We start from the raw sequence: 18,489 nt of genomic DNA, 5'->3' as shown, positions 1-18,489 counted from the left end.
GGGACCAGTGCTGCAATTGTGCATATTAGACTGTTCTACTCTGCAGCCAAACATTTTTACAATTAAACCTGGATGTAATGAAATTGAGCACATTTTGCAATTTTTCATTACATGCAGTTTCAACATGAAGACTCGGGTAATGCAGAGTGGAAACCAAAATAAGAAATAAATGCAGGTGAAATCACCTTGAAAACATTCTATGTTTTCCATGCTCTTCTATGCTCCATGAATTCATAAATGTGAAGAAACATTTCATGATCTAATGGCACTACAGCAGCAGGGGCTGTCGCCATCTCTGCCGGTACTCCAGAAATCTCGGATAATAGACTTAACGTTATAAATGCACCTGCCACACTGGCTATCAAAACAAGTATTTTTTCCCCACAGGACAAAAGCGTTCCTGTTTTTGTCCACCGTCACACTGCTATTTATGCAGCAGTGCCTGTACTAGGTCAGTGCCCAGGTGCACCAGAAAGGAGAAAAAAAAATATAAAATAACCGTGATGCTCATCTGTGGCGCAAAACTGAGACGAGCACCTTAGCTGACGTCAGGCTCCTTGCAGCAATGTGCCAGGCACGCTGGACAACAGCGGATCGTTGTGCTTACGGTGCTTGCTTAGTCTCACTAGTCTTAATGTTCTCCACAGTGAAGCCTCGGAAAGAACGCTTTGGAACCACGTTTGGAACTAGCCATCACTTATCATAAAACTTTTAACGTTTCCATTGCTTTCCTTCGGCACGATAACTTCACACTGAAACGAAAGCAGAGCTGATTTCCTTTAAGCCTTCATCATCGAAGCGAGCGAAAAAGCTGAAAGGCCACCTTGTACCAATAGCCGTGTTGTCAAGCCATCGGCAGAACCATCGCAGGTAGTCCAGCACTGCATCGCATCTGTATGCACACATGTCTGCACATTAATTCCAATTCCACTGGGAATGTCAGCTGCGCTCCTAAAGGTGCGAACTTACTTCGGCAGCGGTTTTTGGCGAAACCTGGCGAGATACAGGCAAATGTGGACGCGCAAAAAAAAAAAAGATCCGCTGCTTACTCAAAAAAAAATTCATTGAAATAGAACCTCACTCTGAAAACTGTTCATTGTGGGGGAAAATAATTGGGTTGCCTTGTATGGTTTGCTGACGTAGAATTTGAAATACTTCGTTGTGGCATAAATATCTTTGTAGCGGGGTTTGACTGTAGTGCAACAGTAGCTAATATATAGTCAGCATACAAAGTCCGTATGTCAAGGTCACTCTCCGCGGCACCTTTATTACATGGGAGTTCACAAATACATGTGCTTCAGGTGGTAGTTTTGGAGAACTGAGAAACATTGAGGAATTAGTTACATGGAGGTTCGTTGCATCCAAGCTGAACTGTGAATTTGCGCAGTCATAGAGGGCGATGTACTGCAAGTTCTCTTTTTCTATGTATGCCAGGCAGAAAGGGATGAAAGCCATGGCATATGGGCTTTCTCAGCATCTTATGAAAACTGTTGAGGTTCCTAAAGGCTTAAGAAAACACATAGCTTATCCTGTTTAAATGGGATTGTGCCTTCATAGTTGTTTTTGCAGCACTCAGTTACTCAGTTCCTCTTGTGCTAAGTGTAATTTAGATCTGCATTGGGGTGGTCACACTCAGAAATACAATAAGTAAGAGTGAAAGCGCTGGTCTTGTGTAAAAATTCATGGCGCTTCTGCGTCATCTCACCTTCCTTGTTTTCTCCAGCAAGCTGTGGGCTGTTCTCTGCTGAGTGCTCTACTGATTGAGTTTTCAAGCTCTACACGAGCCACAGATGTCGGCCTCACATGGGAGGTCCACCTCCGGGCTAAGAAGGCATTTGAGGTGAGCGCCAAGGGTTATTGGTGTGCTCCTTGCGTGCATTTATTTTATACTTCGCGCTGACATGTTATGTCAATGTGGTTGTGTGCTCATTCAAGAAATGTTCATGTTACCAAATTGATATGCTTTACTTGCATCATTTCTCAAACCCTTACGGTAATCACTGAGTGATCTAGAATATGCAGTAGGGATTGAATGTTAGTGTAGTGGCCAGGCCTAACCTCTAGCCAGTTGTGTTCTCCGGTTGTTAGTGGTGTTTGTTAGCTGTGCAGGTACAGAGTTTCCTTTCTTGTTTCTTGGCTTCTTAAGTGGTTTCTTGGAAACACCTCACTTGTTGACAAATTTGGACTGGCATAATACGTTTATATATGCAGATGTGAGAACTCTTTTTAACATCTGAATGATTGACTTTCAATACTTTCAATAATTTGAAATGGAGGAGTACCAAAAATTTATTAAATTTACAGTTGATATCGCCTTTTGCAGTCTGTCACTTTAGGCTTCCTAATGGATTGGACTGCAACTTTCCCAGTGAATGGCCTTATCAATTTGGTATCTGTAATTATTTATCAGATGGAAATCACATTCAGTGTTGCTGAAACTTATTGCCCAACATTTCACATTGTGTCACCTAGGTTTTAAAAGATTCATTCTTGCTTGCCTGGTTGGCACTGAGTACTAGATGCTGTTTGTTCTTGAAAAAGTGATAACATCTTATTTATTATGTTAGTGGCATTGATTGTTAGCGTTTAGTAGTCAAATTCGTGAAATTAAGGCAGCAGGAAATGTGGCAGGTGGCATGCAAGATGGAAAACCAATATGAAGCCTGGTGATAGGGATGATTTGTTCTTTCTTTTTTTCATTCTTTTTGCAATTTTTTTGTATATGATCTTTGCTCCCATGAGACCACTTGGCTGGTGCCAGCAGTTCTTTTGTATCTTGCCATAACTGCTGAGCCAACTAATCCCACAAGCTTGGCATGCCCTCTGTATCCAGGCAAACCATCTGCGGAAAGTGTTCCAGTTCTGTCAGCAGGGGCTTCGTGAAGCAGCCAGCCGCCTGGGTCCTGGCCCCGTGCGACCCGAAGACCGCAGCCTCTTGCGCCGCTTGCTCCTGCTTTCAGAGCAGCTGCTGTCCTGGAATTTTCAGTTCTCTATGCTCTGTATCCTCTGATTAGCGCTGGCTGCCTGGCTTTTTATTCTGTTCGATTCAGTTTATTTCATCAGAAGGTAACTTAATTGTCTCCTGGAAGGTAACTAGAATCGTCACATTATACTGGCCATCAAGTGAGAGACAGCCACCGTGGTGTCTCAGTGGTTACGACGCTTGGCTGTTGATCCGAAAGATGCGGGTTAGATCCCGGCCACGGTAGTCAAATTTCGATGGAGGTGAAATTCTAGAGGCCCGTATACTATGCGATGTCGGTGCATGTTAAAGAACCCCAGGCGGTTGAAATTTCCGGAGCCCTTCACTACAGTGTCCCTCGTATCCTGAGATGCTTTGGGAGGTTAAACCTCATAAAACCAAACCAAAAGTGAGAGATATTACTTCAACTGCAATTTTGTAGCCAGTGCTTACACTGTTCGAAATTGTTGCCTTGAATACGCATTGCTTCTTTTTACCTGATGCATCTAGGCACTGTTGTTCTTTTACATTTATTACTCATGATGCTATTGGTCTTGCAGTTGTGCTTCGAATATGTAACCTTCATTAATATCAAGTCTGCCATGTGGTGTCCGCGTGTTCTTCACCAGTGAGCAAATGAACTGCAGTGGTAGCTGGTTGGTAGTGCACACCTTGCATTGCATAAGAGAAAGAAAAAATACGAGATATGGAGGGGGGACATTTATTTGGCCAAAAAAAGAAAGCGGAAAAGTATTTTCCCTTAAAACCTAAAAATGATGTTCAGTGCCCCGCAAGCTGGTGGGTCTCTTTGAGGCACAGCAGTCACCCACACTTCGACCTGGCCCTGAGTGGAAAGGGGCCTTCGACGAGACACCACAGCTGTTGCTACAGGTGAGTCATGTCTACGATTGGTGCACATTACTAAGATCCAGATTCTGAACTAGGGCTGGTAAAGCTTTTAGAGAATTTTTCTGCACAAGATCACAAGTGACTTTATGCTGAGAAAGCTTGCATTGCAGTGAACACCTTAGAAACTAACCATTGCCAGTCCACCTTATTAGCAGGAGGAATGTTAAAATTGGAAAATGTTCAGAAGCTGAAGCTGCTTTTTGTTAGGTGTCTTGAGTCTCTTGACCTCGTTTGTTAGTTAAATCATAATAGGTCTTCTGAACAGCTAAAGAGGTGACTGAGAAGCCTTGTTGTTAACTAGGAATGGAACAATTATCTTAAGAGGTTCAGTTCAGTTCAACTTTATTTTCAATATTTCACAAGTATTCAAGGACTTCCTGACAAAAATGGCTGGTGGTTTAGCATTGCTAAGCACTGTATATTGCGCAAAAGCACTGTTTTTTGCAGGTTGACACTACCACCATGTACCTGAAAGCACGATTGAGATGTCCACTGACTCAGGGTGCCAGTTATGCGCATCTTCAACTTTCTCATCGTCAATGTCAATTTACCCAATGTACGCCTGTGGCCTATGCTCCAATGCCGCATTTCTGCATCAGTGTTGTCAATGCCAACATGTATTGCTCTAGTGCCGAGTTTGTGGCATTGTGTTTTCCACGCCACTGCATGCAGCGCACATCTCTCTGTCACTACCGCTACGTGGCTTAAAGCATGAGTATCAGATTGATAGAAGTATTAGTTGATGAAGAAGACTATGTGCAATGCACAACGCGAGAGTGTCTTGCAGTTTAACACAGGCATTTTTGCTGCGGCGATAGCCTACTGCTCTAGTGTACTGTCCAGCGAAACTGATCTGTTCGCACCGCTGCGGGTTCAAATCTCAGTTGCGGATATTTGATTTATTTTTATTAATTTATTTAACTTAGCGCAAACCCACAAACACCTCAAGGTCTTTCTCGAGGTTTACTCGTAATAGTGCTTTCGCACTAAATTCTATAAGGACTGCTTGACAAGGTCAGGGAGCTGACGACAGGCAACACTGAGAGCAATACCAAAATTTCTAGCAAGCATCTGTTTCTAATCGGAGAATTTAGCCCTTATTATTGCATGTCTACAAAAATAAGAGATGAAGCAAAGGTAATAAATGTATGAATCTTTTAAATAAAAACTTGTTTCTATACATGTAATAATACAGCAAAATACATGATAGGACACATGAGTGACACTGAATTCAGGTTTTTAGGTTTTTATATGTGGTACCAATGCACAAGCGTACGAGGGCAGTATAAAAAGTATTGTCAGTTAAGCGGGCATGTGTGGATATTGTTAGTATTATGATATTTTTTTTCTGTTTGTCTTCTGCTTTCTATGCACATCTTTTATACATTTCTTCGATGTATGCTTTGTTTGATTTTTTTTTCTCTGTATGTGAGAAGAAATTGAATTAGTACAGTATCTTATTTGTGTAGCACTGCTTCCTCTATGTACAGTTTGTATGGGGTCCTGTATCCAGTCAGGTGCAAGGAGGCACCTTTTGTCTGTGGCCCTTTATAGCTTCTTATACATGGAAACTTAAGAACACACATGAATAAAAAATCTCAGAGTCCAAGTATGTAAGCAAGTTTGAATAGCACAAATCGAGTTTGACTTATAAGCAGTTTTGTGATTTTAATTGGGCTCTACGTTACAGGCCATTAACCAAAAAATGCTTGTAAATTACCATATATACTCACGTGATGAACCCACTTTTTTTCCGCAAAAGTTGATATCAATTGGGTGGAGTGTTCATTAAGGAGGAAAAAGGTGTAGCAGATATTTTGGGGACAGTCAGAATTTCATATATGTCTGCCTGCCTGCCAGCCCGTATGTCCATCATCACAAAAGCACATGGTCAGATGCGTTCGTGCTGCTGCTGGTGTTTATCATCATTCACTTTTAATGGTATTTGCTGTATCGTGGCGCGATCCGACGCTTTTATGATAGCCGGCTGCTCTGGTCAATCGCAGTGAGATAAGGCGAATATGCTGAACACCAGCTCCAAAGATCCGAAGTGCTGTTTTTGCAAGAGGTTAAAAAAACTCACAGGACGGTTTGACCGTACTACATTCATGCAGGTCTTCATGTATCTGCCTGTTAAACCAGCAGCATTTTGAACTGATGTTGTTATCTAAAGCTGTTCTTTTTCCATTTCTTTCATTGTTAGTAAACAGTTGGGAAATTTTAATCGTACGAAGTCGAGTGTGGGCTTTTGCACGTTGGTTCACGAGGTTTAACGTCAGTTTCGGTTGTAGACTGCATTTTATGCTGGAACAATGTGAAATGGTGCTGTCAACCCCTGCAGCGTATCTTTTGGATTGCACAGTCTTGATGTGCCATGACCTGAGACTTTGGATTTGGCATTGCATCTTGGTTGATGCAGCTGTACGGTGCCCTGAGCCATGATGGGGAGCTGGCGCACGTAGCCCTGCAGTGCCTGCTGCAGCTGGCCACACTGAGTGGCAGTGGCGAGAGGGACCAGCGGCGCGCCCACCTAGGCCGCTTCCTCCAGGGCGGCCTGCTTGATCTGATGGCGGTCCGCCCTCCGTGTCCTGGTGTGCCCCAACTGCTGGCACGCCTGGCCCTCTTCCACCCGCCCGCCCTGCTGCCTCCACAGGCACACACCCTGTACTTGGAGAGACTCTGTGACCTGGCCTGCTGCCTGCTGCAGCCACAGGTCGGTCTGATGTTGGAAGCCCTTTTGTCTGCATTATATAGCGATGAAAATGGGCTGTAGAGTAATGGCCATGCAGGTGAGTTTAACAAGTACTGGGGAGCACAAATATGTTACATTCCCATGACTTGTATATTATGTTGCCTGCATTGCCCTAAAAGAATTAACTCCTCTGGTGGACTACTTGTCATGCTTTGATTTTACCAACAGCACGACGAGCTAATTGCGACAGTACTTTGTACCTTTATAGATGTTCTGGTGAATAACTGTTTTCCATTGTTCGTAATATTTTTCTTTATATTTTTTTTCATCACACAACCATTGTAACCACATTCTAGAAACTTTTTTCTTTTGCGCTGTTTTTCTACCTCGTGTTGGACTCATTTATTTTGATTTTGAATGTGTTTAAAATCATCCATATGCATGTTTCATTTTCAGTTTTACATTACTACAAAACTGTATACATGTTCTACTTGTAACCACATTTTACACGTCTATCTGTGCTGTGTGTTTACGTATTTATATTTTATGTTCCTTTATTTTTTTGTTTTCAATATTTGTGTGACTTGCCCTGCCTTGTAATACGCTGGGCACTGGGCCTCGTCAAGCTGACAAATGCAGCTTTTAGCCCAGGTGTCCCACTAGAATTTTTTTTTTTTCTGGAAATAAAAATTCTCAGTTTCATCGACGATTTCCTTTGCTCCATGGATGCTTGCAGGCTGCAGGTGGGGAGGATGCTGAACAGCGGCAGGAGGCATTGGACCAGATTCTCGATGCATGGGTTCCCCTGCTTCAGGAACCATCACACTTTCCTGAGGAGCCGCTGAAGGCTGCCACCATGCGTGTGTTCGAGTTGTACCTTCGCAGCCGAATGGCAGCTCCCGATGGTTCTCGGCTCCCGGTTCGTGCTTTCTATTTGTTCAGTTCTCAAGTGTTAAGCAACAGTCGCTGTTCGTGTGAATAATTACCTCTTTACCCAACAACCGAGTGGAAGACATTAAAGGGACGAACTTTCAAGAAATGCTAATATGAAAGTTGGCAACTCCAAGGTCATGCCAGCTGTTGGAGGCATGCTTAGTTTGACCTCTAGCTTGACAATGCTCATGAGAAATGATACCTATCACATGGTGTTATGTTGCTGTGCACTCTGCAGTGCTTTACAAATGTGTAGGGGCCTGCCACTTGTGTTCACCTGGATGTGTTCTCTACAAGGGCTGCCAGTACCACCCAGCCTGTTATGGTGAACTGCAATGAAAGTTCATGCATTTTTGGTAGTCATGGTAGTGAAAGCCAGTGCCGTTCTTAGCTGCATTGGCAAATGTTAAGTGTTCATTTTCAGGCAGCAGTGGCTGCAGAGAACAGATGAATTTAGCTAAAAATTAAGGAGGGCACTTAAGACTACTTACATGCTTTGAACGTGAAAGCATTGTTTTTTTTAAATTTTTGTTTAAAATTTTCCTCTTCCTTTTTAATGACACACCAACTCCTTAGCGTACAGTCATAAAGCAACGCGTATACTAGATTCACCTTTGTTTGGTACAAAACAACGCGGTTTTATGGCTTATAGGTTGCGTGCTTGCCTTGCAATGTAATGGCGTGAGGGTTGGTAGCACATGGTTATTAGCCAGATGGTCGGCAGGTGTTAGTTTTGGTCGCACCCATCAACAGCGCCCCAGAAGCAGTGGCATGGGCGGCAGTATCATTGCAGTAACTTCCCTGCGCTTGTGTCAGCCTTCGTGGAGGGGGTGGAAACGGTGATAGCTTTTGTTCAGGTGTACCATTTTCATTCAGGTGCACCAGAAGCCAGCCTATCCTGCATTTGGCCTGCCGCCACTGTGTGGAGGTGAGGCTGTACAGGGAACAAACCTAACTGCCGTTTGGTGCTTTTTTTTTTTTTTTGGTGGCTTCTGGAATCGCAGCAAGGTCTTCGAATTGGCATTAAAACTTGGAGAAAAGGTCTCTCCTTGTCCTCTAGTAAGGTCGTCGGAGTTGTTGTCCCTTCGCTGACTAAACTGCACTGGGCTTGCATGCATTGACAAAATTTTACATTGAGAATTTCAGCTACAGTACCGAACTATTTTGAAGATTCTTACCTGTTCGCTAAAACAAGGTCTGATTGTAGCCATGGGCAGCAGTTTCAACGTCATTGGTAGCAAGAGTGGACTAACTTTGCCGTCATCTTTTCGCATGAGTGCCATTCAACTCCTTTAGGAAGGAGTAGGAGGAGTCACCATGCTTAACAGAGCTTTCACTCGTATAACTAGAGTCAAGCCATGTTGAACCCCAGCCATTTTTTTTACTAGAAGTGTTTCGAGACAAAGCTAACATTTTCAATTCATCATTGTACCTAATTCAATTCATTCAATTTAATATCGCTCAGATAAATGACGATGAAGAAGTGGCAGAGGAAGACGAGGATGATCGGGTCCGCTTCCGGGACCAGCTGTCTGTGGTGGGCATGCTGGGTCGTCACGTCCTGCCACACAGTGTGCCCCTGCTGTACCGGTAAGTGGTACCGGCAAATGAGGTGTGATTGTCATGTTGGAGTAGGTGCGCTTTTGCACATGTGGAGCTTTAGATTTTTGTGCTCCTTCACACATGACCGGAGCATTCAGTAATAATTCTATATTGGTTAACAAAATTCTATATAATTCGTAGAATTTCTGTGGTCCCACAATTTTTAATGTAGATTTTACCAGATAACTTAAGCTGGCAGCTTGCACCGGCTTGGCTAATTTGAAGATCAGGGGTGCTATAGTGAAAATGCCCAGGTTTGCCATAAACTTTGGAACGCCTACGCCTGACTCATAATGCCGTGCTGTGCCGCTTATAGTTGTGATGTGAGCCCCCATTTAGCAGCCTGGAGCCTAATTGGACGCTGCAGTACTTTGTGCACCGTTGCTCAGACCGTGGTAACACTCCAGCTTGGTGCGTGTGGTACAGTAACGTCACACTGTCCAACGCGACCCTCTACAGTTTACCACCGCCTGGCTGCAGTGTTTGGCGACGTCTGGCGTGCTCAGACCGCACCACTGCTGACACAAAGCAGAGCTTCTGTTTTATGCTTAATGTGCGCTGTGCAAGACTCGTCAATGCAAGATACACCACTTCTGCTCTTAATTGCCTGGATGGACTGCACATGCCATTTCCTTATTGCTTCTTTTCATGCTGCTCCTTGCAAGCTCTTCTGTGCGTGTGCCTTAGAGCTGCGCCATGCCACTAAACTGACGTATTCGACTTTGGCCATTGTAGCGCATCCTGAAAGTGGTCAAGTGTAAAAGTGTCAGCGATAAATGAAGAGCTTTGTCAGTGACTGAGTTACTGTGGGCATTGAAACTGGTGTGACCGATATTATGGTAACCGCCAATTATGGCAGTAATGACGATGAGTAAAAATGAGCTTCCACTAGAGGATGAGTTAATTGTTACTTGTCGAATGAAGCTTTGTTGTGTACGATGGTAGTAACTCTGAACTCCTGTATGTGGTTGAACAATGTTGTCAGGGTGGAACCAGCGGAACACAGACGCAGGACAAGAAAAGGAGGTACACACACCACACCGCTGGTGTGTACCTCCTTTTCTTGTCCTGCGTCTGTGTTCCGCTGGTTCCACCCTGACAACATTATGAACCAACTAGCCCAGCAATTTACGCTCGTGGTTGAACAACTTTTTGCACTTTCATTTTTCTCTTTGCTTCGTTCTTGTAATTCGAAAATGTGCTTAATTTCGAGTGGCTTAATGCCTAGGCTGTTCGTCAAGCTCCATATTAATGAGGTTCTGCTGTAATTAAAAGGCCACTTGGTGATGCTCCTGTTGTGCTGCTGACTTTCCGGCGGCAGTATGTCCACTTTGCTGCAATGAGAGTTTTGTGAGCTTTGTGTCGTGAGTATGCTGACAGGGTAGATGGAAACAGTTCGCTCACTTTTATATGACTGTGGAATAGGCTTGTGCGAATATTCGATATTTTCGAATAGTTGAACGAATAATGCGCTATTCGATATTCGCTTCAATTCGAATTTTGTTATTCGGAAATTTCGAAGTATTTGACTGGAACGAATAGCCACACGCTGCAGGGAGAAGGCGTTTTCTGAAGTTTTGGTTCTGGATTCAGTCATACTTTTTCCAATCCAATCCAATCTAAACCAAGCCAGGAAAGCTCAGAACAAAGGCATACAAAAACGCATCTCGTCGGCATAGTTGATTACGTTTAGTGGGCGACTCTGTCCCTGCCGTGGCGCCGTTTGATCAATCCCAGCCGCCTTGGACCACTCCAGAGAGCACCATGGGGGGCGTGTATGCCAGGAACTTTTTTGTTATGATTGTGGATTTGGAACTTTTTTGTTGAAATTCCACCAGGAAACGAAGCTCGATGTCTTAAATGCAAGGCAGTCCTGAAGACCCCGATAGGTAGGACAGCAATCCTAGCAACGCATTTAAAGAGATACCTGGACTTGCACAAGGACTACCAAGAGAAGCTGGACGCTCGCGAAAGGCCATCCAAGCTCAAGGGGGCAAGTAAGGCAAGAGGTCAACAGCCATCCATAGCCGTGAGTTTCAAGCCGAAAATGAAGGCGTTGGCCCCAAAAGCCCAACAAATGACAAAAATGATAGCTCGATTCGTACATCGTGGTACGCACCCCTGCAACATTGTCAAAGAACCGGGTTTCCTCGAGATGATGAAGTTCGCTATACCGGATTATGCCGCGCTGTCTCGGACAACGTTCTCGAGAGCCATAATTTCAGACCTCAACGCATCAAGCAAAGAGGAGGTGCAAAAGAAGCTCGGGGCAGAGCTGTGCATGGGCTCGAGCCAGCTCGAAAGCCCGGACCCGGCCCGGCCCGCAGCCCGGGCTCGGGCCATTTGGAGATTCTCTCACTCGGGCTTGGGCTGGGCCCGGGCCAGGCTTTCTATGTCTCGGATGGGCCGGTCGGGCTCCCCGATCTTGACTATGTACCTTATGCTAAAGTATGCTGTATATATATTGCGCTGCATCTGTATATATTCACGATTTTGTCATATGGAATGCAAGAATTCAACATAATAAGGTCATTTAAATAAACTGATTTTCCTGATATTGTTTCTTTTTGTGTCGGCGTAGCTTTATTGCAGGTTGGGCCGGGCCCGGGCCTTAACCCGGCCTAAGGCTGAGCCGGGCTGGGCCGCCTGTGGTAGTGTAGGGCCTGGGCCGGGCGCGGGCTCAGAATTGCGGCATGTGCACAGCTCTAGCTCGGGGACATTTTTGCAAGCGGAGTGGAGTCACTTTCATTCACAACTGATGGTTGGACATCGCGGGCAAATGACAGCTATGTTTGTGTAACTTGTCACGTCATGGACAGAAACTTTGTGCAACATGTGGATGCATTGGCTTGCAGCTTGCACAGAGGTGACAAACTCTCACACTGCAGAAAACCTGGAGCTATTTATCGCAGGTATTATCGAGGAGTAGGAACTTCCAGCCCACGATATTGTGCCGGTCTTCTTCGTTGCAGATAATGGAAGGAACTTCACTTCTGCAGTAGTGCGGTCGTCCTGGAGTAGTGTGCAGTGTTTCGGACACGCCCTTCAGTTGTGTGTCAGTGATGGCAAAAGAGAAGTGTCAGGGTTTTTGCAGCTCTGTGCTAAGGCCAAAGCGATTGTGGCTAGATACAAACGAAGTGCCAAGGCCCAAGGACGGCTTCAGGAAACTCAGAGGAACATGCAGCTGGACTCTCTCGAGGTTACACAAGTTGTCCCGACATGATGGAACAGTGAGCATGCTATGATGGCCAGGCTCGTGAAGCTCCGTACGGTCATCACTGTAGAACTTTCAGAATCTGACGCAGTTCCAAACTTGAACGCAAGTGAGTGGAAGCTTATGGATGCAGCAGTGCAAGTCTTGAAGCCACTTGACCATGCCACAACCGAACTGTCTGGGGACAGATATCCCACACTGTCACATGTCATTCCGTTGTTGCAGTGTACCGAGGTGTTTCTAGCTGAACATGTTTCCGAAGGTAGTGAGGCAGCATTGCTTGCCTCAAGCCTTTTGCGTGGCATCAAGATGAGGTTCCCCGATATCAAGATGTCACGCCTTCCTGCATTGGCAATGTTGGCCGATCCTAGATACAAAGATGTCTGTTGTGCTGAACGACCCGCAAAGCAATGGTCGTTCACTCTACTTACAACGGCAGCAGACAGACTGTGCCAGTTGATCAACGTGGTACAGCACAAGTGAGAACAGCTGCTGCTCTGTAGACCCATCAGGGGACTCTTGTGTGGAGTGCTTTTACGCACTTCAGTTCGCATGCACTTCATCAGTCAAGCCGTACAATCTCGCATAAGGTGTCTGGGTACTTGAAGGCTCCCCTTCATTCCCGGTCCGAAGACCCCCTTGTGCTATGGAAAACCAAGGGCAGCCACCTTTACCCAACCCTGGTTGCAGCTGCCCGTAGGTATCTTCTAATACCATCCACCCAGACAAGAAGTGAAAGGCTTTTTTCGACTGCAGGAGCCGTTGTAAGCTGCAGAAGGGAGCACCTCAAACCCCAGCATGTGGAACAGCTAGTGTTTTCGCACGAAAATTTGTAGATTTTCATGAATAAACAAGTATAAATCCCAGACTTTAGCCCTCTGCCATTTTTTTTCTTTACTTGTCACTATTCGAAGTATTCGGTTCGATTTTGCTTCGAACCAAGATAGCACTGTTCGCACAAGCCTACTGTGGATATTTCTGTATTTCTGTTCTTGCAGTAAAGCTAAATAGTGTATTTCTCTGAATACTGTTGCGGGAAACGTGGGCTTGCCAGTGCAGCACAGCGTCAGTTTCACTGTTTCCGTCCTTAACTTTGATTGCAAAACAGGCTGGACTAGATATCTAGTTCTTGCGTATCATTCATTTGGCCAGTGATGGCTGCAAGTTGTGATGTGCAGAAGTTTCTTGTCATTTTGTGGCCCGGCACCTGATGTATTATTCTTGCTGGCAGGGTTCTGGAGGACCGCACCCGGCGTTTGCAGGAGTTGCTGCAGGGACAACCGCAGGCTGGCTGCCCCATGACCGTTGCCCACAGGGAACTGTTGGAGGACCTCCACTGGGTGGTGCTCATCACAGGTAATGGGAGGGATGATTTCACGACTGTTGTTCCTTTTGCACCGTCAGATGCCTTTGTCAGTGCCAGCCCCATTCTCACAGTCCCTCCCCTAGGCAGTCTTTTTACTAGAGGTGTGCAAATATCAAATTCTTGGTTGCAAAGCGAATGTGAATAATAATAGTTGGTTGCCAATCAAGTTGAATATTTACAAACAGTTCCAAATATCAATACAGGTTGTTCTTGAATAGTTTCTAATAGCAGTACAGATAATTTAAGCTAAAATCAAATGCTTTTTTATATAGCGCAGCTATGAAACGAAACAGATATATGAATGGCAAATTTTCTTTTTGCCCATCAGCAGCATAACTTATTATTCCTGTAAGGGAGGGGAATTATGAAGTACATAGTAATAGTAATAAACTATTTTATATACTGCAGTTAAACCTGGATATAATGAAACTGGGAAAGGTCTGCAATTTTTCGTTGCATGCAGGCTTTCGTTGCATCCAGTTTTCGTGGAAAACTCAAGACTGCAGAACAGAAGCCAAATTGAAAAATAAATGTGTTAAAATGGCCTAACAAATGTTCACAGTGAGCCCTGGTTACTCGAAGTCGTAAGCATGGAGAGACATGGAGGCGATAAAACATAGAGGTGATAATAGGTACAGCCCTTTCTTAGCTATCAGCAGCAGCAGCAGCTCAACTATGTCTACTTCAGGCCAAAGGCCTCTCCCTTTGATCTTTGCTGATTGGTTTCTGAAGGTCAGGACTCTCCCATTTGAGCAGTCAGCCCATTAGCAGCAACGTGTACATGGAGGAGGTTGTGCCACTTGTGTGGGCAGTGTGTGTTGAAGAGCAGAAAGCTCAAACTTCACGGCGAGAAAGAAAGCAGGTGTTGTGGTGACAGCAGTTGCATCCTTGCTGAGGGATGTGCTCTGGTTTTTTCTTTTTCCATGCGTGCCTTGCAGTTTCTATGTGTGAGCAGTGAAGTTTTCTGGGCTGACTTAAGTTTGATCAGACACGTTTTGGTAGCAGCAGCTGTACCCAGACATTTCTCAGCACGAAGTGGTGTTGCCCGTGGGAGCAGAGTTTGCAAGTACTGCATGTGGTAAATTTTCCAGGTTGCATCTTCTTTGATCAAGAACTCACTTACTGTGCAGTGGTCGTGTGCAGTCTTGCTCGATTTTGTGCCTTGTGCCACTTACTTTTGCTAGCTTCTTGGACAGGACATAACATCACGACTGTGCTGCAGGCCACCTTTTGACGACGGTGAGCGAGGGTGAGACACCCCTGATCCCAAAGGAGGTGACACAGTACAGCTTGGGCTCCCAAGCCGACACGGCCGCAACACTAGCTCTGCTCTCGCGACTGGGCCAGGCAGATGCAGCTGCTGTTCAGGGAAACCCAGATCCAGTGGTCAGGTGAGAATCTCCAGCTGCTTTCCACAGTGCATCTTCATTGGCACAGACGGAGTGGCATAGCAGCAAGAGCCGTCGCAACATGCTTATCCTGCCTGCTAAAACTTTTACCACTAGGCTTTTAGTTGCACGTAATGAATTACATACATATCACATAGTCTGCCCACTCTGGCACTGGGGGGAGGCTGTTGCCTTGAATATACAGTTAAACCTGCATATAACGTCAAGAAATGCCTGCAGTTTTTTGTTACATACAGGTTTTGTTACATGCATCCAGTTTTCATGTTAAAACTAGAAAGGACTGTGCAGAACATAAGCCAAAATGGAAGATAAATGTGGAAGAAATTGCCTAGAAAATGTTAGCAGTAAACCCTCATTACTCAAAGTTGTGTATACATGGAGACATATTCCACAATCGCGTTGTTAATGAGAGTGTGGCAGCATCTGCCCCCGTTTTCGCCGCAGTTAGCATGACAAAACCACAACGCCCTTCCCATGTGGGGTCGGGAAGAGAGCTGGAGGCTGGGTACTCAAAAGCACGTAACCACCTCTTTCTGTGTGCACATCTAAAATAATAAAGCCACTGTCTGCTCGTCCGCTGCTGTCTTTGGAAATTGACTCATTGCCTCGTGTTGCTGGCGCTTTCCGCTGTCCCTGCTCCCACCGTGCGCCTTCTGTTGCTCGGCTGTACTGAAGTGGCGGCAGAAGGTGTATGCCGCCACTCTAATCCGGCCATGGCCATGGACTCTAGTCCGGCCATTGCACAAGCAACCCAGCGGTGGTGATGGGCGCACACCCTCGTCCCATGCATTCTTTGCTACGTCCTGTTGTTTTGTGCTGTTTTTGGACATTGACTGTCATATAGTGCCTTTGGTATGACGCTGTAAAGGCGAAAGCTGCGAAGAAAGCTGCATTTGCCACAAAGAGGCGTCGATCGTGTTAAAGCGCGGCGCATTGTCACATGCGTTCACTTGTTGCGATCATAGAAGTTTCATTCATAGCAGTTCGTGTTTTGTCCTTATGAGCTTGTGTAATTCAGCCGAATTTCAAATAACGCAGCATTATGTAGTTGGGCCAGCGAGTTCGTTTTATCAGTGCCAACTGCCGCAACACCTTCGTTACATGGGGTTTGCAAATAAAGGTTTCAATGGGGCTGCTTTGGGGAATTTAGAAACTTCTTAATATTATTATGTGACAATGAGACGGATTGACAGATGGCAGTGAGATGATTTAATGGCCGCTGGCATAGCGCGAGCGCTCCGTGCCGTACCACTGCCAACGTCTTCTTCGTCACACTACCCAGGACCACCGAGCTGTTGCCCCGATCGGTGACAAAGAGACGTGTGAAGTGGTGATGGGCTTCAGAGGATTGTGGGACAGGAAGGAGAAGGTGGTGAGGTGCTGGCCGCCACAATGAAGGAGTTGGCTAAATGATTCGTGGCCCGCAAAGCTTCCGGGCCGCAGGTTACTAGGAGCCAACAGCCGAGGTCCCAGGACGTGCTGTCATGGGCAACGTCATGGGCAAGGGAACGGTGTCGTCACGTGTGGGCAGCGTCTCGGGTCGGTGGGGTCGACAGGTCGGTTCCTTGCGTCAGGTTCAGTTCATCGTGTCAAGTGGTCTGGGCAGTGGGTGGGGCGGGGGAACAACGGCGAGATCGGTTCGGGTCTGAAAAACTGGGGCACGGCCAGGCGACGCAGGCCAAGAACTCACGGCCGACGACCATGGCTGACGCACACGCCGAAGCTTTAGTACAAGGATGGGGATGAGCTCCGCACCTCACACCAAATGTTGTGTGACGGCCAGCCGAAGAATGAGACGGGTTGACTGATGGTAGTGAAGTGATTTAATGGCTGCAGGCATGACGCGAGCGCTCCATCCCGCGCCACTGCCAGCTTCGTCTTCTTCGTCACAATAGCAAGGAATTCGCTACATGGAGGTTTGTTGTGTGAAGGTTACCCAGGAGGCGATTGCAGCCACGTTTATTAGAGAGATGCCGGAGAGGAGATAGCGGTAGAGCGGGGTGGCAGCGTCCAGCCGAGGTCCAAGTCCAGAGCGTTCTACCGCGTGTGCTGGTGACCTGTTGGCCTCTTCGGCATTTTGCCACTGCCGGCCGCGTGGGTCGTTACAGATGCATCAAGATTTAACTGTGCTGCAAATGACACAAAAACATGTAAAGAAAAATTACTGACTTTTCGAAGTTTTATGTCCAGTTTTAACTGTGTAAATTTGCTGAAAGTTGTATGCAGAGATTCTCTCATACATTCAAGCATGCTCTCTTTTCAACGTGCCTAAAACAACGGCAAGGGCCAGATTTAAAGATATCAGAAAGGCTTTATTGGCGTATTCGGACCATGCCTGCTTTCAGTGTCAGTCATATTGTCCTGGTGAGCTTATAAACTTGAGTGACTGCAAATTAGTGTTTTCTTTACAGTACCATATTCACTTGCATAATTAATGCACTTGTAAAAAAAAAAAGCATTAGTTTGAGAGGTGTATTTATTATGTGGGAGGTAAACTGCGGTCAATTAATTTTTTTTTTCCTCAAATTTTTGATGACCGATGTGGGAGATGAAACCTTAAAATGTAGGTAACCAGTGGTTGCTTATACTAATGAAATGGATTCTAAGAGAAAGCAAATTTAGCATGGAATGGCAGAGAGTCAAGTGGGTGGATGGGATAAAGAAGACTGCATTGATATTGTGGCTGCAGTTCCCGAGGACAGGGTGAATTGGAGATTATTGGGATAGGCGTTTGTCTTGCAATGGACGTGGGCAGTCTGCTGCTGCTGCTGACGATTTTGGAGATGTTTTGGCTGTGCAGGTGCATTCGTTAAGCAAGCAGATGCAGTCCTTTTGCTCTATGTTCTCCTGACAAATGGTTGTTCCTCGCAAACGCAGGCTGATCGTTGCCGTTCTCCAGCTGTGCCACGTGGAGCGGGCAGCACTGCAGGCCAGCCTGACTTCCCAGTTGAGTCCCGAAGTGGCCATAACTCTGGTCTGGTTTCTGCACCGGTGGGGGCTGACCTACCTGCTGCCGAATGAGACTTACTACTCACAGGTAGGCAGAGGTAGCAGTGGTGGCAAGGAGATGAGCCTTGGCATTGCATCTCAAGGCACTTCCCTCTCCTCTCTCGATGCTGTTCCCTCTCACCCTAGGAGTGCGGCATCGTGCGGATTATCTTTAAGGGCGCATTGGGAGACCATGTGCAAGACGTGGGGAACGAGCCTTCGGCCCCTTCTTGCCAGGTAGTACTACACATGTGCGCAGACTAAAAAGTGCAGTGGCTTCTGCCCACCTTGTCTGTCCTGTCGTGCGTCATAACAGTGGGGCTTCCTCCTTGCCCCTGTCTGAGTGATAACCTGCCCCTGGCACCTTGCTTCAGCACTGCTTGTTCTGCAAAAGATAATTTCAACCAACAAAGT

General features: G+C 46.0%; 1 protein-coding gene across 2 annotated transcripts in view; it reads left to right on the top strand.

Annotated features, from left to right (window-relative positions):
- LOC144098446 (exportin-4-like) overlaps positions 1–18,489 on the top strand; it is a 51,863-nt gene that overhangs the window by 12,867 nt on the left and 20,507 nt on the right. Inside the window, exons 5-14 of one of the 2 annotated variants that reach the window (XM_077631120.1) lie at positions 1,724–1,840; positions 2,834–2,999; positions 3,747–3,853; positions 6,291–6,584; positions 7,300–7,482; positions 8,962–9,086; positions 13,544–13,668; positions 14,901–15,069; positions 17,965–18,124; positions 18,223–18,312. In XM_077631120.1, coding sequence (XP_077487246.1) covers positions 1,724–1,840; positions 2,834–2,999; positions 3,747–3,853; positions 6,291–6,584; positions 7,300–7,482; positions 8,962–9,086; positions 13,544–13,668; positions 14,901–15,069; positions 17,965–18,124; positions 18,223–18,312 — 1,536 coding nt within the window. The remainder of the gene's footprint in view (positions 1–1,723; positions 1,841–2,833; positions 3,000–3,746; positions 3,854–6,290; positions 6,585–7,299; positions 7,483–8,961; positions 9,087–13,543; positions 13,669–14,900; positions 15,070–17,964; positions 18,125–18,222; positions 18,313–18,489) is intronic. The other variant, XM_077631121.1, reaches the window with a different exon arrangement.

The sequence above is a fragment of the Amblyomma americanum genome, chromosome 7, assembly GCF_052857255.1.
Source record: "Amblyomma americanum isolate KBUSLIRL-KWMA chromosome 7, ASM5285725v1, whole genome shotgun sequence".
NCBI lineage: Eukaryota > Metazoa > Arthropoda > Arachnida > Ixodida > Ixodidae > Amblyomma > Amblyomma americanum.
The sequence above is the reverse complement of the archived record's forward strand: the minus strand, read 5'-3'. Positions and strand labels throughout refer to the sequence as shown.